The sequence below is a fragment of the Nipponia nippon genome, unplaced genomic scaffold, assembly GCF_047370975.1.
Source record: "Nipponia nippon isolate SJK-2023a ecotype South Korea unplaced genomic scaffold, ASM4737097v1 scaffold_5, whole genome shotgun sequence".
NCBI classification, from domain to species: Eukaryota; Metazoa; Chordata; class Aves; order Pelecaniformes; family Threskiornithidae; genus Nipponia; species Nipponia nippon.
The window spans coordinates 78929992-78954217 of record NW_028262369.1 but is presented as its reverse complement, the minus strand read 5'-3'; the positions used below and the strand labels follow the sequence as shown (position 1 = coordinate 78954217).

At 42.0% G+C, this 24226-nt stretch overlaps 1 protein-coding gene across 3 annotated transcripts in view; it reads left to right on the top strand.

Annotated features, from left to right (window-relative positions):
* CERS6 (ceramide synthase 6) overlaps window positions 1-24226 on the top strand; it is a 132344-nt gene that overhangs the window by 45033 nt on the left and 63085 nt on the right. For all 3 annotated transcript variants that reach the window (XM_087731288.1, XM_087731287.1, XM_087731286.1), the window contains exon 4: window positions 23221-23278. In XM_087731288.1, coding sequence (XP_087587414.1) covers window positions 23221-23278 — 58 coding nt within the window. The remainder of the gene's footprint in view (window positions 1-23220; window positions 23279-24226) is intronic.

Genomic DNA, 24226 nt, shown 5'->3' with positions numbered 1-24226 from the left:
AGTTGCCTCTCCATCTCCATATGTACATGCTGCTGTGAGAATGTGGTGTTATCCAACCGACTGTGTGTGCGTTACCCTGATAGCATTTCCAGCGGGGCATTGTGTGCCACCAGCCATCTAGTCACACATGCTGGATGGAGTTGTTGGCAGGTAGTCAGAATAGCACTGGGAAGCCCGGGATACCCTTTTTCCCCCTCAGTATGGGTGTTAAAACAGTTGCCTAGTTAAATCAGGGCTCTAATTGTAGTGCTTCACTTCAGTGTGTTTGGAGCAAACTGTGTGAGGTCTGTAGCTTTTTCACAGCTATTGAGTTAATGGGGTGGCTTTTTGGATGAGGAGTCCATGTGTGGCAGCTGCTTCGGAGCTCCGGGCTGCGTAAAGCACGTGTTCCCATGACAGTCGTGGGAAGGGGAGCACTCCAAGTCTTCAGTAACTCGGGCGCCAGTGGAGAGTTTTGTAGCCCTGAGAGAGAATAAAACGTACCCTTATGTAATAAGCAGGCACAGAGCAAGCAAAATGACAGTGATCCCCACCTACGCCTTCAACTGTTGAGCTGCTGTTGTCCTTCCAGAGAAGACTTCAGTTTTGCTGGCAACTGCATTGATTGACTGTGACTTGGGAAGAAAAGTGACAGAACCCACAGCAAACGTGGAGCTGCTTAATAAGAGCTCCAGCTCTTTTTGCATGGAGACGATCCAATTTACTGCTAGAAAAAGCGTTTCTTGTGCCCAGAGTGGCTTTTCCATTGATGCAAAGGAGAAGGCAGCTGTGCCAGGAGGGCCATAGGCCATTTCTGGCTGCCTTATCTTTCTTGCCAAATGAGTAGTGTGGGTACTATCTAAGGTAGAAGAGCTTCAATAGGACAAAGGCTGAGAATGAATCTCAATGATAAACACGCTTGGCTGGGATGAATGACATCCAAGATGCAGGCCCAAACAGACTAAACCAGTAACTTAATCATGAGATTCTTCTTGTCCCAGATTTCTCACTGTCTCTACCCCTTCCCTTCTTTTTCTTTTTAAGCAACTTCAGTTCTGGTCCTAAACAGAGTGCAGAGAAACTTCAAAACCTACTTCCCCCTCCCCCCCCGGAATAATTCCTTTGCTGCCAGCCTTCATCAGATGTCCTGGGCATTAGCAGATGGTGGTTATATGAAGAAAAAGGTAGTAATAAAATCTCTTGTCTATAGGCACTGTTTGTGCCACAGCACTGTAGTGAAAATAAATTACTTTTCAGGGACATTAACCAGCAATCACCCCAGAGAGTTTTGTGTGTCAGTCTGAAAGAGAAGACACGATTTGATTGTCGGAGCTGTGGAGATCACTAATGGTGAGACTTCAATGGCATCGCATACCTGCTTAAGATTTCAGATGTTATGGTGATAAGTACCTATATGAAATATGAAATAGATCATTTCACCAGCTGATGATTCATGATACAGTATTAGTCAGAAAGACAGTAATAAATGGGGTGCTGAGGATTATTTTACTAGCAAGTAAATGGGTTGTTTCTCAAGGATTTGGTGATTCTGACATGAAACTTGGAGTTAACAGCAGTGTATGTAGTCACTATGAAAGGCATCCACCTAGTATAACCTCAGATTGTAATGCTCAGGCACTTAGCTTACTATATTAGCTGCAGGGGAGAGTCTGACCATAGTTTTTCTTTCTCTTGTGGGAATTTAGGCAGTTTTGCACCTTTCCTCGGCTTTAAAGATCCAAGGTGCAAAAAGCAGAAGAAAAAGTGGTGAACTGAGCGTGCAAAGTGGACTTCCCTACTGCCATGCATTTCTGTTGTTTTTTATTCCTTTCTCTCTGTCCCCATGGTGCAGCCTAACATCAAGGAAAGACAAGCTTTCTCCTCAACAAGAGTAGGGTAAGGACCTTGAGCTCTGCACTTTGCATATGCAGCACAAGAGAACCCAGAAAGTGGATTACCTTTTCTGAAGCTCATGTGGTTTCTGTGTTTTTCATGGAGAGTATCTGCAATACTTTGCAAGGCTAAAAGTTGTTTCTGCAGAGGACTATCAATCTATTTATAGGCAGGTGATATAAATGAGATCAAATGCTCTAACGACTCTGCTGGAGCATAGTTCTAGCACAGAAATGTTGTTTGGGTGGGTTTTTTTTAGTTAAAAAAAAAGGTCTCTGGACACAAATAAGTTCCCAAAAATGTCTTAAGGAAGAAATGTTGCATCTGAATATGGTGGCAGGGGAATTCCAGGCATGGAATAAGCTAGTGGGGAAAGGGCTTCAAGGTATGCTGGGGATGACTGGGAGGATGTAACTCTTGGAAGACCATGAATGGTGACTTTGCTGATTGCTGGACAGAATACAGGATCCAAGAATGTCTTTGTTAATGCCTGACGTGTCAGAAAGCCAAGGTAGTAGTGATTCCCAAACCACTTCCGGTTTCTTCCCAGTTTCAGTGTATTGCACTGCCGCTCACACTACCAGTGCATAGGCATGTCTGCTTTTCTCAAAGACTAAACAGTATAGAAAGAGCAAGCATCCTGTCTTCCTCCCTTGTTCGGAGCAAAGGAAAGGAACCTGTGATGCCCTAAGTTATTAGCCTGGGACCTTAGAATGTCATCAGGCTCATGACTTGTCTGTCCTACAGCTATGTACATTTAAGCAAGCTGTTTATTAGAGACATTTACATGGTTTCCAAAGAGTGGCTGGCAGAAACATATGGCCAAGAGAGTTTTTTGAGTTTATGCAACAGTCTGCATGTGAAAACATGGAAATGTGCAGACTGAAGAGCCAAAGATTGTTTTTTTTTCCTCATTCTTCTCTAGAAAAAGCTTGGATACTAAAGTATCTGTAAGTGGGGTGTCTTTTAGTTTTCATGTGGGGGAGAGAAGAGTCTCTGTCTCATCTCCTAGCCAGAACATGTTCTTTTTCCTAAGGAATTGAAAATGTGTTTATGCACGTTGCTTTTGGGGAGATTTTGTCTATCTTTAGCTGTATATATAGATGTGTGTGCACATGTATGCATACAGATAGAGACTTTTTTCCGGCAGCATGTTTTTTTTTGCTTATCGTGCACATTGGTGTGAAAATTTTACGGGCAGTTTGCAGCTTCTTGGCCATATTACTTATCTCGCCTACCAGAGTAATTCTCTTCTACAAAATTGTACTGGAAAAATAACTATTTAAGGGAAAGAAATTGAGACAGCCGCTTGGTTGTTGAAATTCTGAACTGTGCTGATACAAATCTTAACAAAGCACATAAAAGAATTCATCAGCCTGTGCTTTGTGTGTAGCAGTAAAGCAGTAGAAAATAAATAGGCATCAAAAAGCTTCTAGCTCTGAATTTTTAATAGCCTCAGGCCCTCTTAAGTCAGCTTCTAAAACACTGCTGAATACAATGATCTTTGAGAAGCAAAAATATGTGGTAAATAGTATTATGGGTCCGTTTAATTCCGATTTGTGAATGCAGGTTTTCAGCTGCCTCAGTGCTACATGCAATGGAGGACTAACCAGTGTTTCACAATCAGAAAAGAGACAAGGGGATGGGTCTGTAAAGCCATGCTACATGCGCTGGGGCAAATGTGATAGTTACTCTTCGTTGGCCATAGAATTACTAAATCTCCCTCATTTTCCTCTGCTGTTTTCCATGGGGCAGTAATGGCTGTTCCTCCTCACTCTCTCACAGGTACAAGGCATAACCTCTCCCTGCTGCTCTGGTCTGTTCAGGAGACCTAAAGCACTGATAACTCAATCAGCTGCTTGGTGAAAGGGAAACTGCACACCTAACTAGTATGCTCATAAAAAGTTAGAGATTTTCCTTGCTATTATAATTCTGGATTACTATTTTTTTTTAACTGGGCAGATACTTAGTTCTGCTGCTCCTTCTCTTAGTAATGTCCCGCAGTGGGCTGCGTGCTGCATCCAGCTGCTCCTGGGACAGGTGCTTCTGTTGGCAGATGATCATAGGACAGCAGTCTCGCCTGAAAGAGAAAGCATCAAGGAAAATCCAAAATTTCTGGAAGCCACTGTGAAATAGCAGCAAACTCTTCAATGAGGCATAGTACTGGAAGCCTCTAAGTAATTACTATGATTCCTTTCTTCTGGAACACTTCGTACTGAAACAGTTTGTAGGACTGATAAATGTTTATACAGGTGAAAAAAGTGAGTAATTTGCATATTTTTCTTGCTGATCCTTAGATTCTTTACTTCTTTTCAGTATTTCAGTTAGCTTTCTGTGACCTTGTATGGAATATTCATCAGTGGTTCACAGGAACTGTTATGATACTGAAACAGCTACTTCATAGTTCTGTTAGCGGTGTCTGAAGAGCACAGTATAGTGTAATATCATTGAGGAGTAGGAAGTGTATATTTGTGTACACCTCTATGTGTCTGGATGTAGATTTTTGATATTTGTTTTTTTCCTTTCTCCCTGCTATGGCCTTAAAACAAAGGGAGCTGGGTAGGAAGAATAAGAGGAGGAGTGTTCCTTCAAGCACAATAGCTGGGTTTATAGCCAAGAGACTGCTTTGGCTCAGGTCAGGCAACAAGGTGGTTTCCCCAAAGCTGCTATCTCAAAATACCACTGTGTTAAAACAGACTAGTAAAGGGAAAGCCGGGGAAGCTGTCAGCTGCTGTGAATGACCCAGTTTCTCTCAGTGCCAGTGTCAAGCTGAGAAGTTGCTCAGGCTAACTTCTTTTAGCCTACGGGAACATCAAGTTGAGGCTAGATGGTGTGAACACGGATTTTTCTTTAAATCCACTCAGCATGGAGGCATCCTACTTTACTTTGAAGAAGTTTCCCAGTGTCACTGTTTGCTGCTGCTATCTGTATGCTCCAGCTGTGCCAAGCTTATTATATCAAAAGGAAAGAGGAACAACTGCTCCATGATCTGTCTTTGTAAAACAATATGTCCTTTTCAAGTTAATTATCTGAGAAATTACTCTCACTTAGCATAGATCTTCATGGCTGGCAGGATTTTTTGTTGTTGGAACCAACAATTTTATTTCTATTTTTTATTATAACACACACACAGAGCCCCATCCACAGTTTTGATTTTTTTTTTTCCATGTGAAGTCCTTATTGGTTTGTAGTAGTTGCACTTAAAAAAAACAGTAAAGGTTGAGTCTGACAGCCTTCATCAGACCACTTTAATGGTGTTTTCTGAAGGTCTTTATTGATTACTTTTTTAATTTTTTTTTTTCCTTTACTGAATGTCATGTAACTAACGTGTATTTTTCCATTAAAAGATATGGGAGCTTCATGTCAATGAATCCTGATAGCAGTATGTCATAAAACTGCTGGTGAAAGTAAATTGGTGGCTCTTAAATAGCTATAAATTGCTTGTAAAGCAAGAAGTGTGTTCTTGTTTGGTTTGGTTTTTAACCACTAGAAGGGAATCGTAAAACTGCTGTGTGATTTCTAAGGTAGAAATGCTAGAGAAGGAACAACTAATAACGTAAACAGATTCTTGGTGTTATCAAACTTGTGAGGTTCTATTATCATTTTCATTATGTTAAGTGTCTCTCTAAAAACAGCAGCTTGAATATCTCAACTCTCATTTACTTGAAACAAAATAACGTCTAAAAAAGTCACCTTTGCCTCCACAATGGAACCAAAGGTGGAAAATAAGGGTGCACCTTCACTGTCACACACTATTTTGCCCCAGGTGGTCTCGTCTCCCATGGGCTGCACTTCATGAATACTGATTTGCTACTGAACTCCCTTCTGTGGTGATGCTGCTACCTCTTGCCAAAAGGGAATGCAGGCACTATTGAAAGGATAATTCATTGCAAAGATAATTCATTCCAGGTTTCCTCCAGACAGATGATATGGATATAAAATTTGCCAAATCTGACTCTTCCAGCTGGGATAGTGTTGTTACCCAAGCAGGACTAGTGCCTGTACATTGTGCCATAGGGCAAGCAGCACATGCTTGGTGTCAGGCTATAAAAACAACATCCTGGCAAGGTGCAGTACATCAGTCTTAGTATTTCAGAAATGTGGATCCTTCTTGCAGAGATGGGAGAAAAGAAAGGGAGGGGTGACAAAAAACCCCACAAACCCACAAATTCTCATGATGTTTCAGAGCTATATTTCATATGAATGTAAAGTAGATCCTGGGAATGTGCTATCCACTGTTCCAGCCCTGAGCACTGTGGATATGAGCCCATCCAAACTAGTTGGTCTCTTGCAACCTTGAACTCTGTGAAATGCCTGTGTAAGGATTGATACTTCAGGTGATACAGATTTAATCATGGTGTTAGTGTAAGGCAAGGGGGAACAACAAAAGCTAGCTCTTAAACTACTCGGGGACAGCTGTCTTTGAAGGGAATAGAACTGTTACTGGTGAAACCTATAGAGCTGGGTTGCTGTCACTATTTCCCATTGTGCTGCTAGACTGGTGTGAGCAGAACAAACTGTTCCATTGGCATTTTTAATTAAAATTTGCATTACATGTAACATGAAAATATGGTACTTTGCAGATGCAAATAGCAGCCTAATGACAGTAGATGCTACAAGGATTGTGCAGGAGATCAGAGAGGCAGTGGAAGAAGAGAGAGGGTTGCCTTACTACAAGATAAAAGCATATGGAAATGATGACTTGTATAAAGAAAATAAATGGAGAACAGCAACTGCCTATCTCATTGTGCAAGAACCAGGAGGTATTAAATGAAAAAGGAGCATATTCAAAATTGAATAGTGAAAACAGTTTTTCACACTCTGTGTAATTAAACAGGATTTCATGTTTCTTTCATGGAATTCATTGCTCTCCTGAGGCAATAATTCAGCAGTAATTTGTAATTAAAGAGATTGTTTTATTTACTTGGGCAACTAGAGTTCTTGGTATTGTTCTGATAAATAGATTGTATCCATAGCTTGCTTAGAAAACTGTTGTGAAGACTAATCTTAAGTCTCCAACTATAAAGTGTCACGCATGCTGAAACAGGAGTACAGAAGTAAGGTAGAGAAGAGCCACGTCAGCAAACAGCATTTGTGGCATGAAGGGCATAGCAGGGAGCAGGGGCTCAAGTGTTGGCAGAGTCAGATTTGTGAGGCAGCTTGGCAAGGGACGATGTAGGTTTTGAATGAGATGTGGAGGGAGTTGGAGTTTGCGAAATTGTTCCAGAATAGGGAAGATGTGACCTTCGCTAAGTGCAAGAAGAGTTTATTATAGCTGCAGGTAGTAGGGAAGTTAAGACGAGTCACAGATGCCAAAAAGGAGACTCTAATTGAAGTAATCTAGCAAGTGGCAACTAAAGTGTGGAGAGTAGCAAAGACGGTCTGGAAATCGTTATCTACAGTAAGCACGTAAAGTACTGCGATTTTATCACAGTACTTTAAGAGTTACATCTAGGCTCTGAGATTGATACATTTGAGGACCTATTATTCTCTTAAGAGTATTATATCTAATAACATCACAGAAAAGGAAGAGAGATGTGCTTGAATGCAAGGCCTCAATAGAAGGTAAAAGAATGAGGCATTTATATTAAGACTCATGTCAGGGAAACTAGTGCTGTGCAAGAAGTCCTGGAGTCATGTTTGGGTATATAAAACTAAGACAGAAATCCTGCTCCATTTTACGTCAGGGTGAGATGTTGCTCCTTGAGAGTAGCACTCAACAGCTGCATACATTACTGCTTCTTTTCTCTGATACCACAGTAGGCTGAGTTGAATTTACGTTTCTCTCTAAGCCACATGTGAAGTCAGTGCAGAGGAGTATTGATGAAGCTTTTTATTTAGTTTAAGTATGCTTTTTCATGTGATGTTCAAAGCTAGTTCTCTGATGGCTTCCCTGCTTGTATTGGGTTTGCGTGGCAAGGTTTTGGTAGCAGGGGGGCTATAGGGGTGGCTTCTGTGAGAAAGCTGCTAGAAGCTTTCCCTATGTCCAATAGAGCCAATGCCAGCTGGCTCCAAGATGGACCTGCCACTGGCCAAGGCTGAGCCAATCAGCGATAGTCGTAGCACCTCTGGGATAACATATTTAAGAAGGGGGGGGGGGGGAAATACCCTGTGCAATTGCAGCCGGAGAGAGGAGTGAGAATATGTGAGAGAAACAACCCTGCAGACACCAAGGTCAGTGAAGAAGGAGCGGCAGGAGGTGCTCCAGGCACTGGAACAGAGATTCCCCTGCAGCCCGTGGTGAAGACCATGGTGAGGCAGGCTGTCCCCCTGCAGCCCATGGAGAGTAACAGTGGAGCAGATATCCACCTGCAGCCCATGGAGGGCCCCATGCTGGAGCAGGTGGATGCATCCGAAGGAGGCTGTGACCCTGTGGGAAGCCTGTGCTGGAGCAGGCTCCTGGCAGGACCTGTGGCCCTGTGGAGAGAGGAGCCCATGCTGGAGCAGGTTTGCTGGCAGGACTTGTGACCCTGCCGGGGACCCACAGTGGAGCAGTCTGTTCCCAAAGAACTGCAGCCCGTGGGAAGGACTGATGTTGGAGAAGTTCGTGGAGAACTGTCTCCTGTGGGAGGGACCCCATGCTTGAGCAGGGGAAGAGTGTGAGGAGTCCTCCCCCTGTGGAGGAAGGAGCAGCAGAAACAACATGTGATGAACTGACCACAACCCCCATTCCCTGTCCCCCTGCACCGCTGCAGGGGAGGAGGTAGAGAAAATCGGGAGTAAATTTGAGCCCAGGAAGAAGGGAGGGGTAGGGGGAAGGTGTTTTAAGATTTGGTTTTATTTCTCATTACCCTACTCTGATTGGATTGGTAATATATTAAGCTAATTTCCCCAAGTCAAGTCCCCATGATGTTAACTGGTGAATGATCTCTCCCTGTCCTTATCTCGACCCACAAGCCTTCCACTGTATTTTCTCTCCCCTGTCCAGCTGAGGAGGGGGAGTGATAGAGCGGCTTTGGTGGGCACTGGTGTCCAGCCAGGGTCAACCCACCACACTGCTCCAAGAGAGAGAGAGTAAGACAGTACTGGTTGCCTTGAGTTACATAAAATGCAGTAATTTGTAGCCTGAGTCCCTGAACATACGAGTAAGTTAATGGCTGGCAAGCTGTCCTCGTTTAAAGTTGTGAGAACACAGTGCAGCCGCTGACAGCAATTTTAATTCTTCCCTGACACTTGCTCTCTGATGAATCAGGACTAAACATCTTGCACGTACCTGCTCTCCAACGCACAGCTTGCTCAGCACTTGCACTTCCAAGTGCATGGTCTGGGCAATGATGCCCAGCTGCTACAGTGTGGTTTGCTGTGGGTTTATGCCTCCAGCTTTGCTTCTCGGAGCATCTGTATTAGGCTCTGGACTATTCACATTTCTTTGGTGGTCAGGCTGGATAAATAGCTTAATTATACATCCTTTTATGATTTTATTATGTGCTTTTGTGCTGTGGGGTACTTGCACGTGCTGGCTCAGGCTGTAGTTCAGCAGCACAGGCTACTGTTGCAGCTCTAGTAAGCAGTAAAGGCCGCCACCCTGGCTTCTGCGTCCTTGCTGTCCCATTTGCCCTGCCCTGTGCCAGACAACTGGCTGTACAGCTGTTTTGTAGGACAGCACACTATACTTATTGGGGTTAAAGGTCACCCTGCATAAAAACATAGGGTGCTTGGCAGTCAAATTTTCCTGTTGTGGGTTGCAAGGTGGTCACATAAGCATGCTGGAGTACTGTTGCTTGTGGTGGTGGGTAATATGTATGCATGCAAGTAGCAGAAGGGAAACCGGGGAGGCATGGGCAGTACTTGTGTCCAATGTGAAGGCTCAGGTTTTGGTGTGGTGGAGGGGAGAAGGCGGGGGGAAATTGCTTAGGCCACCTGGCCCCTTCTGACGTGGCAGGGTGGGAGGGCATGGTGTGGTGGAGCAGGGCATGGTGTGCCATGCGGTGCTCTAAGTGCATCTCTTCCTGCTGCCAGCTCTATACGAGTGTTTAGATCAACACTGGCTGAGAGAATGAATGCTTTTCTGCTGAACAGCTGCTCCTATGGCTATGTTCATACCCTTTATCTAACTCTTCCTAACATTATTTCTCAATTTTGAATAGTAAAATACTGAGTCTGGCTCTGCTCTTGTTGCCCTCGTATCCCACTGCATTAGAAAGTTCAACAGTCTGGTGAAGGTGGGAGTAGAATTCTTCCAACTCCATAGTATGCTACTTAAGAGGCTCCAGTTAGTTTGGGACTGGTATGAAACAGACCCCAGAATTGGGCAGGGTTGGCAGCTTCCCTTGTGATTACTTTCCTACCATACTTGCCATGATCATGTGTGAATCTGGTCTATGATCTCCGTTTTCTCTTTTTAAGCTGGGCCTCAGGACATCTCTGTGCCCAAACATGGGACTTGGGGGAAATGTGTCAGGAATTGCCAGCCCTCTTCCCATGCTGTTCTGCTGGAGCAGACAGGCAAAGATGTCTACGCCATGTTGTCATAGTTTAACCCCAGCCGGCAACTAAGCCCCACATAGGTGCTCGCTCGCTCCCCCCTGGTCAGATGGGGGAAAGAATCAGAAGAGTAAAAGTGAGAAAACTCGTGGGTTGAGATAAAGGCAGTTTAATAGGTAAAGCAAAAGCCATGCACGCAAGCAAAGCAAAGCAAGGAATTAATTCTCTACTTGCCATTGGCAGGCAGGTGTTCAGGCATCTCCAGGAAAGCAGGGCTCCATCACGCGTAACGGTTACTTGGGAAGACAAACGCCATCGCTTCGAACATCCCCCCTTCCTCCTTCTTCCTGCAGCTTTCTATGCTGAGCATGGCGTCATATGGTATGGGATAGCCCTTTGGTCACTTGGGGTCAGCTGTCCCGGCTGTGTCCCCTCCCAGCTTCTTATGCACCCCCAGGCAGCTCACTGGTGGGGTGGGGTGAGAAGCAGAAAAGGCCTTGACTCTGTGTAAGCACTGCTCAGCAGTAACTGAAACATCCCTGAGTTATCAACACTATTTTCAGCACAAATCCAAATCATAGCCCCATACTAGCTACTATGAAGAAAATGAACTCTATGCCAGCCAAAACGAGCACACGTGTCCTCAGACTGTGCTCACTGTATTTTTAGACTGTGCTATAAGTACTTTTCATTTTGCATCTTATGAAATTCCCCTCTTCCCTCGAATTTGATTAGTTAAAACTTTTAATTCCCTGCCCTTACTGCCTTCTGTGACACAGTTTTTAACACAATTAATAAATTTAAATTAACTCATATGCTGGTCCTGCTAAGACACCATCACTTAACATTATCATTGCACATTAAGCAAGATCATAATAAATTAACTAGGTTTCCGTTCTCTTGCGGTTTGTGCGTGCTCATCATTATTTTATGTTATGGAAATTAAATAATTCTTCCTTAAGTTCTAGTTAACGTGAACACTAGTTCAAAATTACAGTCAAAATATAATGATTAAAGGCAACTAAAGGAAAACGGCAAAGACTGCAGTATTTGCTGCTTTTTTTATGTTCCATATACCTTGAATTGTCTAGCTCTTGATTATGGAAGAGACCTGCTGGCTTCTTCAGTCAGCCTCAGCTTTAAATGAAGTTGCCAAACACTGCAGACAAGTGGCTTGAAAGGGAAGGAACATGGAGAGAGAGCTGGGGTTTTCAGAAGAGCCAGAGGCAACGTACAGCCAAGAAAGCAAGGGCTCAGTCTGGGATGCTACAGACCTCAAGACTACTTTTGATGCTTAGTAGATGGGATGCACAGGGCTTAAAAACTGACTCTTGATGGTTTGGGGAGGATCTTCTGTAAATTCAGCACAGGGTTTTCTCCCAGTTTCTCTCTCTTGTTCTACTTGAAGCCTTGGGCTTCTTCATCTTCACCAATAGTTAGTGTGTTTGCCTGTGATACTGATCTCTCCTAAGTGGTAGATTTCAGGTACTGATATCTCTTGTTCTTTTCTTCATTCTTATGTGGATGCAGATTTTTGGATCTTCAGTAAATGCAGATATCCACCAAGTTCTACTTTTATTTTCATTTAAAAAAGAAAGACAAACGTGAACAAAATGCTAATTTAGAAGGATACCCTTCTTATTCCCATTTCTGCTGTCTTCAGAGTTGTTAGCTGTTCTGCATGTGTAGCACTAGCAAATGGTGTTTGTCAAATTCACACTGAATCCGTACAGATTTGGTCCAACGGGAGCTCCCCAGGGATGCATTTTGTAGCAGGTTGTTCTCTTCCACAGGAGGCTGCAAACTACACAGAATCAGTAGTCCAAAACTATTTGGTGTCTTTCCCTATTTCAGTCTCTAGCAAAAGAAAGAAACTTGAGTGTGACTTCTTCTCTACGGGTTGCTAGTCACAACCAACCCATACCAAAATATCTTACTCACTGAAGGGTAGTGGCAGTAAGGTTTTATTTTGTACACGGCAATGAATGAATTGGCATTCAAGTCTTTAATCCTCTCTTCTCCCTCATACTTATGTTGTTACACAATTTTATGTTACATTTTATTACCTTTCATTTTATAGATGCATGGACTGTGTGCATCTGTTCACCGAGACACAGAGTTACAGAGGAGAATTAGCTTCCACATTGTTTAATATTTTTCCCTTACAGGCATTTAACTACATTGTTTTCTGCATTAGTAAGTTGTCCAATAATGTACTTGCAAGCTCTTTAGAGAAAGCTGAACTGAGTAATTTCTTCAGATGTAAATATTTTGTAAGGTAATGTGACAGCTTGTCATATGCTGTTCTCATGGTTTTTTACTCCTCCATTTTCTTTGCTGAGAGCTGAAAGCTATAAACTAACTTGGGTCAAGATGATGCCTGCCTAATGCTGCATTTGTATGGCTGTCTATCAAAATGCTTTTGTGGAAAGATTTGCCCTGTACCTACATGGAAGCAAATTTTTGATTGGCAGAAAAGTTTGTGTAATATTTGGGCATAACATCATATGTATGTCCAGGACAGCAAAGTAGACGTCACTGGAGTATTGTTAGACTCAAAAGAGGCAAGTGGTGGCCTGTGGCTGAATAGATGTTGGCAGTGGCCTCAGCAAGAACATGTACGCAGCGCTGGTGGAGGTGAGAAACTTGCTAGTTCCACTAATGCTTTTTGGGATGATGCTATGGTAGTTGTTAGTGTAGCTATAGGCATAGGGTAACCTAATGTCCAAATAGCCTCTGTCCTCTGCTTCGCCGTCTCACTAGGGTGGGTATACACAGACCTGCTGTGACAGAACACAGAGCCCAGGCTGCAATGGAGACCTTTCTGGTAACTTCATCTGCACGCTACAAGTTCTGCACTTCACATACGTCCATGTAATTCCATTCATTCTGTTTTACTGATACCATTAGTGTGACGGGCCCTTCTGTATTGACTGGTGACCAGCATTTGCTATTTCAGGGATGCTTTGTTTTTCACTTCCCAGTTCAAGAAACTGGCAAGTGAAAAAAACATGAGTATGTGAGATTTAAATTTTGTCATGGATTTCTCCAGAAGAGTAAAGTAATGCATCAGCTCATGTAGTCCCGGTTACTTACAAGTTAAATCTTCTAGGATCAGGCCCTGAAACAGGCTGAAATTGTGACTATCAGACAGGAAATATTCAGTACAAGGTGCTGCAGAAACTGTGCTTTGAAGTATTTAATGCTATCCCTTATGGTTAATTATTTAAATACTTCAATGAGTATAGTTTGGTTATAAAGTGCTTCTTGGTGAATTTGGGGTTCTGGCTTCTTTAATTTTATTCTTGCTGCTCTGATGACAGCACTTTTGCATGAAAAATAGTACAAAAATTTCCTGTCCCTGTTTCTTTGTAGTGTGCTTGGAATACTGAAGGATAATATATTTAATCTTTAAAAACACACCAAAAAACAACCTTCATTGTAATGAGCATATTGTAGCGGTTTTTCCAAAGTTTCAGTGATAAAACAAATGATGACTGCAAGGTAGGGAAAGGGGAGGAACATAAATGACTACATAAATGTACTTCTTCAGGATGCAAAAGGGAAAACAAAATTAAGGACAAGGCGGGGTTTGAATGTACTGCTACAAACTTTGCTTATCCTCCTATCTCAACTATGACAGCACTGCAACTCCTGCGTAGAAGATGGTGAGGTTTATCATCTGAAATGCAAGTACAGAATGTGAAGAAAAAGCTAACCCTCCCCAGAAGACTGATCTATAACTATGTAATACCAAAGGTGTGTGGTTGCTGTGCACAAACTCGTTGTGTGCTGCACGGATTGAAGTATGCTGCACAGCTGGGTGGTTTCTTCAGGGAAATGGAGAAACAACCCTATCACCTAGCCTTGTTCTGGAAAGATCACTCCCCGTAAGGGTCCAGCATCTGCTTTAGCAGGCTAAAAGCCCATCTGAGGCAGATCACTTAATGCTACAGGAAAGTAACATTCAGCATGGGAAAAAATGGAAACAGCTAATACAAGTTGGTCTAAGATAATTACCTGTCACAAAAGTTGCCTTATGCATATGTCTTGGCCATTATGGCTAGGACAACATCACTAGGTGAAAAGCAAATGCAATCTGGAAGATGTTAAGGTTTTGCTCCTCTAGAACTGGAAAAGAGTAGGACAGTGAGTGGCTGTTGCGATATCCACAGGGGAGCTGAAAGGCCGTGTTTGGAAACAGGTGGCTTGTGAGAGCACTAGTAAGAATGGAGACTAGAGGTCCAGGTTGGAAAGACTTTGGGTCTGTTTTTCTCTCCAAGACTTGTCAGCTTTGTGCATTGAACATCACTGATGCAAAACCAGTTCTGTTGATCAGACCACAGGGGAGGCTGCGTGGCAGTGACATCTGGTTTTTCTGTGTGCCCTTTCCATGAGCTTTCCAGATAGTAGTAGCTCTTTGTAGGGCAAGATTTGGCAATCCTAATAGATGTCTGAGGTCTTATCAGAGCTTTATTTCATAGAGTCCTCGAAGCACTCAGAAGAGAACAGTTGCATAACCATTAAACAGAAGCTATGTAACCTAGAAGGAATTACCAAAACACTTATTGTATTATGCATATTTTCTGCTCTAATTATATAAACATGCTTTATTATTTATAAAACTGCATCACTTCAAAATTTAGTACTGTGTTTCCTTTTCTTTTTTATGCACTACTAAATTTTGCTCTTAAGACTTTCAGAGCTGCATTTTGAGCATACAGATTTAGGACAGGACTGGTCTCAAGTGGCACTGTAACATTAAATATTAAATAACTGTTTCGATCTGCAGCCAAGAGGAAAATCAGATGACAGTCAAATCTTAAGCCAGAAAATTGAAGAGGAAAGCAATAAAGATTTCTCAATTTATCATACCTGCTATTTTGCACATCTGAGTGAGCTGTGCATAATTGTCTCCTTCCTCAAATAACTTTTGCTTAACCATAGTGCAGCAACTATTTACCGTTTGCATGATTGCTCCAGTCTAACTCAACAGCAGTACCATGCCAAAAAGGGCAAGATTGATTGATTGATTGATTGATTTTTAAATTAACATTCTTTATATCCACTTGCATCTGCCAGGCTTTGCAGAAATGCAGCGAATTATCATTACAGAAATCTTGGGAGGCAGCAAATTGGAGCAGTGGGGCTACTGCCATCAAACATATTGTCACATTTGCAGCTTTGTATGAGACTAGTTATCAGGAATGAAGATAAGTAAAGATTTAGTGGAGGGTACAGACTGTTCGAAGCAGAGTTGCACTTCTATCTGGTCTCTGAACCAATCGAAGGTATGCCATGGGGCAGTCCTACACGCTAATTGTGTTTCTGATCTGCTCTATCTTTGGGTTTTCAGTGTATAGGTCTGGCATGATCTAAGCACATATAGATGTAGGATTTAATAAAGCCCTTAGTTTATTTTAAAAGACCTTTATTAGGTGAAGGAGATTGTGAGATTGGAACTTACAGTAGAAATTCTTCAGGAGATCTCTCTGAAAATTTACAAGTGAAAACATAGGTCCATGCATACCAGGCCGAATGCTGAGAGTGTGCCGCCTGGGTTATCAAATTACCTCCACCCTGTCTTATTTTGAGTTCTGCCTAGAAAAGAGTTGGAACTCTGATTTTCTGAATTCCTTAAAAAGCTGATGTCTCAAAAGAAGGTGGCAATGTGTTGCTTTAGTGACTAGATAGTGACATTGGCTGTGAAGTATTAATAGTCATCCACCACAATTTCCTAACCATCCTGTGGGATAGCTCTGCTCACTGCTTCTCTGCATTAGGGCTTCCATCAGGGAAGGCAAAACATCCAAAAAGATTGCTCAAAGTGAAACACAGTAACACCTGAATTGTCATGTGCCTGATATAAAAGCACAGTTCTGTGCAACTTAACTACTGTAAGATTGAAGTCTTAATACTGTAAGATCAACACTTGTGATACAATACAAAAGGTCTTAAGCTTGAATTTGTGAGACCATTAAATGTTTGAGATGCAAGTAGTCCTCCTAGATTTTGGATGGATTAAGCATTAGTTTTCTGTGCTCTGTCTTGTATTTTTACATGGCTTATTGCCTAAAAAAATATTACCTTTGTGAAGATTATTAGTTGTTTTAGGGGAGAAGGTTGCTGTTTGTTTGCTGGTGGTGTTTGTTTGTTTGTTTGTTTGTTTTAACCTAAATGGGAGCTATAATAGGTTGGTAGACAATGTCACAAATATTACAAAGTTGATCCAAACGTTCAGAGTCCATTGGTTTTGGGGTCATCCTCTAAATATCTCTGCTTAGACATAACCATCTAGAAGGAATGCATACCTCTGGCTATGTCAGGAGCAGCATTAATTGGACTAAATCCCTTTGAGTGAATCAGAAGGTTGAAGGCTCTGGTACTGCGTTTGGGGGAGCAGAAAAATGCAATGTGAGGATAAAACAGGGACTGCTTTAAGTCACAGTGGGCATGTAGGGAACTTGGCAATGCTTCCTGTTTAAAAGACGCGAACATTCAATATTGTTTAAACTCAGCCTCAGAAATGCTCCTTTGAGCAGTCTCTCAGTGAACATACTCTTCCCAGCCACAGGAAATCATTGCAGCAAAAATAGTTTTCAGTCTCAGCTAACGATTGCAATAGCCCAGCTACGTGCTCGCCCAGTTCAGTCTGACGGTGGGGATTAAAATGGAGAACAAGCTGCGTGATGGCAGTTCAAACCTCATCTTCTCCAGAACCAAGGCCCTGTACCTGTGGAGTTTGCATTCGGCTCAGTTTGGCTTTCAGCCCAAAGCCTGAGCACAGGGGTCTGTCAGCCGCTGCCAGGAGTTGAGCAGCAGGTGACTGAGAACAGCAAATCTGAAATTTTACTGAAGTGAATTTCCATGGGAAACACTTCAGGAGTATGCAATTTCTCTGAAAATAATTTCCAGAGCCAGAAAGCGAGTTTCTTTGACTGCAGGCAACGTGGTGAGCCCATGGCTAGTTGCTAAATATGAGGGGGTTTTTAATGTTAACTGTTTTGAAGTGTGGCACTCTTACATTGCTGTTTGTGGCCCTGACTGTAGCAAATCAGTGGCAAAAGGATCTCTGTAAATAACAGTCCTGGAAACAAAACGGCTGTTATGTTTTTAACATTGTGCATTTATTATGTTTCATATTTGCTTGTCAGAAGTCAGTTGGATAGCTCTGGATCCTTGCACACCATTGCTGGGCAGCAGGCAGGGGTTTGGCATCGGGGCCGTAAGGGGAGTGTGTTTACTGTAGACAGGGCTGTGCGCTGCCAGGAGCGTGCTGCAAAGCGGGGGGCTCTGCGGGAGTGCCTGTGTTCACAGCCCGGCCAGCCAGTCTTCCTGCAAAAGAAATGGAAGAAAGGGAAAACTGTAGGAGCAGAGAGGCCTTGTGCCTCTTCAGCCTTATTTGTGGTAGAAGCGACCCTTTTGCTGGGAGAGTGGCCATGCTGAGCTCACTCTGCTGGACAGCTGGTCCTTGGGGAGGACGTCGTCTTTCTGACACAGAGCACAAACCCCATGTGGTGGGCTCTGCAAAACATGTGTGCATGTGTATGCGGTAGTGGGGTGCTTTGCTTGAACATTGCTTGAACAATTTGTTTTTATTAGCTGAAGTTTAATTTCACATTTCAGAGCAGAAATTTGGAGGGAAATTTTAAGGACAAAATTCATCAGTGTGATGAAGGGAACCTGGTTAGACATATGCATGAAATCAGTGAGGTGCTTGCTCAAGTGTGCACTTAAATGGTTTTTGCTGAATTGAGCATGACAGGATATACTGGATTCATTGGGAGAGGCTCTCCAACTTTTCCATCTTCTTAGTGTTCTGTACCATGCTGAAGCATCTTTAAAATTTCATTAGCAGCCCAAAGTTAAAAGGGTTGAGAGGTTAAGAAACTGTCTGTGCTCTGGATCAGCAATGCACTCGCATGTTGAACAAGAGCAGTCAGATCTGTTGCTGCACTCTTGAGGGGCTCTAGAGCATTCATTTTAAGACTACATTAGAAAAGAATTTCTTTTTTTGTCACTTTAGCTTGACTCTTCGCTCCAGTATGTCACATCCATATTTGAAACACTGGCCTGGTAAGCACCAGCACAACCTGAAGAACTTGCCAGAAGGGCCATATGTAAAGAGGTTTAGATCTCCCTCATTCTGAGCTTCAGCAGACCAGACACAAGCCTGGTTCAATCTGGAAGTCATGTAGGCATGTTAGTGCAGGACTAAAGTGAACCTCATAAACCCTTTTGCGAGCAGACAGAACAAGTCTTCCAGAACACTTGTTCCTTGAGTGCTTTCGTCTGGGTTTGCTGGATTAAAATTAACCTAAAAAGTCTTTGAAGCAGCACACTGTGTGTGTATGTGGATCGTTCAAATTTTGTGTCTCTATACAACTGACTGGAAGAGTGTTTCAAGTCTGAGGGCCAGAACAAATTCTCACAAAACAGAGCAGCTTCAGCTGTTGTCATCCTTCAGTTAAATGTGAACTGCTGTGGAGGTCACCCACAATGGGGTGCTTCACCTAGTGGCCTCCATTGTATTGCTTTAATAGGGCAGTGAGTATTGCTGGGAGGAAAGGGGAACAAAAGATGTCTTAGTACAGATCTTGCCTTGCTTTTCCTAGGGCTCTGCTGCTGCTGCTTTAGAAGAGTTTGTTACTTTCCCTCTTGCAGACAACCAGCTGTGACCCCAATGACAACTGTCCCCAGTGAACCGGGGACATTCAGCGTGTACTGCTGATGCTTAAGAAGGACCTTGAGCAAGATATCAGAAAGGGTACTGATTTGTGACAAAGTTGGTGGGTCTCAAGGGTTTTCCAGACTGTATGGATGGAATTTTGTGAATTCAGTTGAGAATGAAACTTGATAACCTGACACTTTAAGAAAGATGTCCTTCTCTTCTATGATGTCCTGTGCAGAGAGAAGGAACATTTTGCCTAAGTTCCCAAAATACTAAGGTGGTTTGGACACTGGACTATACTGTGAGTGGACGTGATTCCTACTCGTAACTGTTTCCCTCCACTTGCGTCTCTTCATCAGTGGGCTGCAGTGAGACCCAAATAGAGGGATAAGGAATTAGATACTGTAGATTGTGAATGATGGATTTCATTAGAGTACTTGTTGCAAAAGAACTGAATTGAGAGTTCATCTTTGGAGCAATCTTGCTGGACAAATCTGCATTGCATGAAACATATTTATCTCATACCTTCTGGCCTTGTCTGGATGATTTTGAGTGAAGCTCAACCTAGTTCCTGTCCCTTTCCTCCCTGTGCTTCGTCCCAAGTCATGGAGCATTTTCTGCTACATAAAACAGCTTCACAAGAAGAGATGGTCCAACACATGACAATTTTGTGGCTAAGAAACCCTTTAGAAGTGTGTGAGAGATGTGACAGAGGAGAAAATTGAACCTAGGTTTTCCAAAGCCTGGCAGATGTTCTTACTGCTAGGCTACTGAGTAAAAGGGGCGACTGAGGGGGAGTGAGGACTACTCATATGCCAATAAAGCATCAACAGGGTTTTAGGTTACTGGCTCCCTGCAGCAAGGTAGGAAACAGGGCAGAGAACTGAGTGCTAATTCAATTCTCAGTGTGTTCAGAGGCATAACGATCTATGTGACCTTGTGCAAAGGATTATTGGTGTATCTACCATTAAATTTCTGATAGCGTGTAGCTGACAGGTATAGATAGACTCCTTCCCTTTTTTTTACTCTACAGCTGAAGCTGATGGGAACAACATCCCTTAATTTCGACCATTTGTTGTATGTGTATTTCTTCTGACTGTAGTGCCTCACGAATGTCACTCATTCTGTAAATGGTCTTAACTGTTGATTTTGTTTAATATGGATTTTATGATCTCAATATATATTAATTTGTAGGTAACAAGCATGTGGTTACATCCTTATCTTTTTTTAAATTTTATTTTATTTAAAAAGACAGTTACAAATGGAATATCTCCAGTTGTTAAGGTCATTGGTGTTAGCATTTACTGTGCAACATTTACTAAAATGTTGAGCATAGGTACTTAGCTAGTATATTCACTTACTGTATAATAATAAATACTTTAATAAGTTTAATTTTCTTTCAGACCTTCTTGCATTCATATACTTGACCTTGGCCAGTGGATGTTTTACTGTTAATTGCAGCAACAAACCATCTACAAGTAGTGGTAAAACCATGTGGGAAACTCCTTGGACTTCTTTGTATGGGATTGAAATTCCAAGTGGGGTATTGAGCCGGCAGAATTTGCCTGTGAAGCCTGCAGAAAAGGCAGCTAGCTGCCTGATATGGAACAGTGGAAAATCCTTTGTAGGTCTGCTACCACCAGTTAGCTGATTAATGATGATAAACGTGCTGGGGGCCAATTCCAACTTTTGCTTTTGTTTTAAATATTTCTTTATTGCAGTTTGACCAAGCCAGAAGTTTGTTGAATAGCTTTTATGGATGTTGTTTAGCAGGAATGAGCAATTTTTTCTACCAGTATTACTTATTTTTTTAAGAAGTTAGCACTTTGACCAGCTTTGTCTATCACCCAGTTCTGAGCCTTGCTTTATCTTCTGATGCTCAATCCAAGTAGACTTGTTAGGCAGGTTAGGGAAAAAGAGGAAAGAAGACCAATAGCATATATTATCATATACTTGTATGCATGTATCACCTTTGTGACATTCAAACAGTTGGAGCAAGTTGATTGCCTTTGGCAGACGCAAATAGTACCTGGTGGCTCTTGGCTCTGAGATTTTTCCGAAGCTCCAGGAATTCTCCTACAGGGCAATCCATGGCTTTAGTGCAGGTCTACGGCAGTGGCAGCGCTTCGGGGGGATGGGTGGAAAGTTAGACAGGGAAATCAGTGTTTCTGAATTTGCTTGTTTCAGGGAAGGGCCTTTTGATTTCCTCTGAGGTGATAGCTGCAGCAAATGCTGCAACCAGAGTCTTTCAGACATCCATGCAGGCTGGAAAATCCCTGAGACCCACCAACTAAAATTTAACCATTAACATATTTCAAATACTTCAGACTACCTTTGAACTCCTCTACGGAATATTGCATCTCCCAACAGCAAGCTACAAATGTTCTCAAATATGTTATGAATTTTGCTTGGAGAAATGTGAAATAAAGGTGATTTTGAGGGTATTTTTAAAACAAGAAAACTCTTTGTGAGGAATTTAAAATAACTGCTTACACTTAGGAGTGAAAGAAGGGCACTAGGAGTGTCCAGCAGTGAGATTAGGTTAGACAGCTTTTCCTTCCTCATACTTTTATTTTCAGTGACAGCATTCAGACTTTCACTAGGTGAGGTATGTAACCTTGAAGTCAAATGGTGGGTTTCCTAGCCGTAGGACCAGCCTAATGAGAAAATTATTACCCAAATAAAACCTTCCTTCATATTGTTGTACTTGCTGTTTCTTCCATGTGTGTGATCTGAAGGTTTCTACCAGTACAACTAATGTTTTGCCTCTTGAGTGCTCTATTTTTGCAGTATCTTCAGGAAACTCCCAGCATAAAAGCGGCGAGACGTGTTGCTAGTGTGACTGAACCCTTGAAGGGATTGGTATTTGTATCATATCAATTGAATAAATTAATCTCTGCAGTGCTGTGGAGGCTACAGGATAAGAGAGAGTTTCTGTTCAGCTGAAGTATCATACTTTAAATCTCATTGATGTTCTCTACACTCTCCTGTATTCAGCTTGTCAGAGGGTTATTGATGTGTGACACAATTTTCTTTCTAAATACTGGTAAAAGTAGCTTTGAAGAGGAAGGTCTGGATTAACTTTCTTCTATATATAAGAATTTTCAGTTTTGAAACCATTCCAGTAATGTCTGAACACGCTTCAGTGCCAATTAACTGTAAGCTAATAGTTTTGCCAGTCGAGAGGAAGTTGTAAGTGCTGTAAAATATGTAATTGAAGATGATTCACGCTGCGGTATTGTCTCACACTAAGGAAGCTAAATCTCATCCTGCCGTAAACGTTATGAATAGTACCTTACTGGTGTTTGTCAGGCATGTTTGTGTAGTCACTCCAACCCTTGGAAAAAAAAAAAACAGGAATTCCTCTAAGAATTTACACTGCATGAGGTTTTGATTTTATTTCCTTATACTTCCATTGACTCTTCTTTCCTAAGCCAGTAGGTCCAGAAGATAGGAAGATACTCTGTATGTCTTCTTTTATTAGGGAAGGGAGAAAGACATAGAGGAGAGGATGATTTAGTATTAAATCTGCTGGTTTCTCTCTTATTTTCTGTGGCATCCTGATCATTGGCTTCTAGTTTGCCTCTATCCAAAAAGAAAAACTAGAAGCCTGGCAATTATTTCATGTGTACTTGGGAAAATGCAGAATCATCTTTATCAAAGAAATTCTTTGGAAGCGGATGTAAATTGTGCATATATATCTGTATCCAGCATATCTATCTAATGCAGATGTACTCCTTAAAACCAAGATTGAAGTGCTGGAATCTTGTAAGCGAAATTCCAGCTCATCGTGGATGATGCTTGTCACTACTAAAGACTGTATTTGATGTACAGCACTCTAAAATCCCCTGTTGAAGGCTTAATAAAATTTGTGATCATCATTGTCCTGGTGTCTCATAACAAGTGAACTTCCCTGCAGTAGGCGTGCGAATTGTCCTCTGTCCTCCACTGTCCTCCTAGTTTTCATGAAACACTTAAAAAATTAATTATCCTTGAAAATGTGGTTTTTTTCCTGTCATGTTTAGGTGAAATTAGCCAGTATTTTCAGAGAGCTAATGGGAGGCTGGGAAAAGCAGGCAGATGAGCACAATGCTTGATAACAAAAGCTGTAGAAAACCAGACCAAAATTTTGCTTCAACTTCCATTAATGTGACCAGGGTGTGGTGGTTTGGCAGTGCTGTAAGAAATCATGTGTTGAACTGTGAAGTATGTAAACCTGGTATCCTAGAGTTAATCTCTTGTACCTTTTGCAGGTGGAGATTTACATTTTACCTTTATATATTTACCTATGGAGTACGGTTCCTGAAAAAGGTAGGCACTTATATTATTATGCTTTCATAACACATCACAGATTTGTTTGAAGTCTTGTATAGGTATAATATAAAGCACAGGCATAAAACTTATGTTCACAAAGACTAAAAATGAAAATCTAATTTGCATTCATAAAATGAGTTACTGCTGGCATTGGTAAGGAATATAAGTTCTTATCAATATTTAATGGGTTAAAAAAACATTGGTATAGTAACATGCCTAGTTCACTTTATTACTTTTCATTATAGGCATTAAGCTGGCAGTAAGTCTTACCAAAGTATTCATCTCAATTTCTGCATCATCCTTGTTTAAATGCCTCTGGCAGAGGTTGCTTTTTATTAACTAGCAAAATCCATTAGTGTTTTATAAAATGCTATTTTTTGCCCATTCTTTGTCTGATGTACTGTGGAAAGAAGTTTCCATGGAATTTCCCATCAATGCTGTGTTTCTGGTGATTTAAGCAGAGAAGGGTATTGATAGCTTCTAAACGCCCTGGCATAGGTCTATTAACTCTGCCATAGGCAGTAATATGGATTTATGGTGCAAATTGTTTTTACAATGTGACTAGTTCTCAGAGCTTTTGTGCAAGTCTAGAGCACAAGTCCTATGACGAGCGACTGAGGGAGCTGGGGTTGTTTAGCCTGGAGAAAAGGAGGCTCAGGGGAGACCTTATTGCTCTCTACAACTACCTGAAAGGAGGTTGTAGCGAGGTGGGGGTCGGTCTCTTCTCCCAAGTAACAAGCAACAGGACAAGAGGAAATGGCCTCAAGTTGCACCAGGGGAGATTTAGGTTGGATATTAGGAAAAATTTCTTCACTGAAAGGGTTGCCAAGCATTGGAATAGGCTCCCCAAGGGAGCAGTTGAGTCCCTGTCCCTGCAGGTATTTAAAAGACAGGTAGATGTGGTGCTTAGGGACATGGTTTAGTGGTGGACTTGGCAGTGCTACG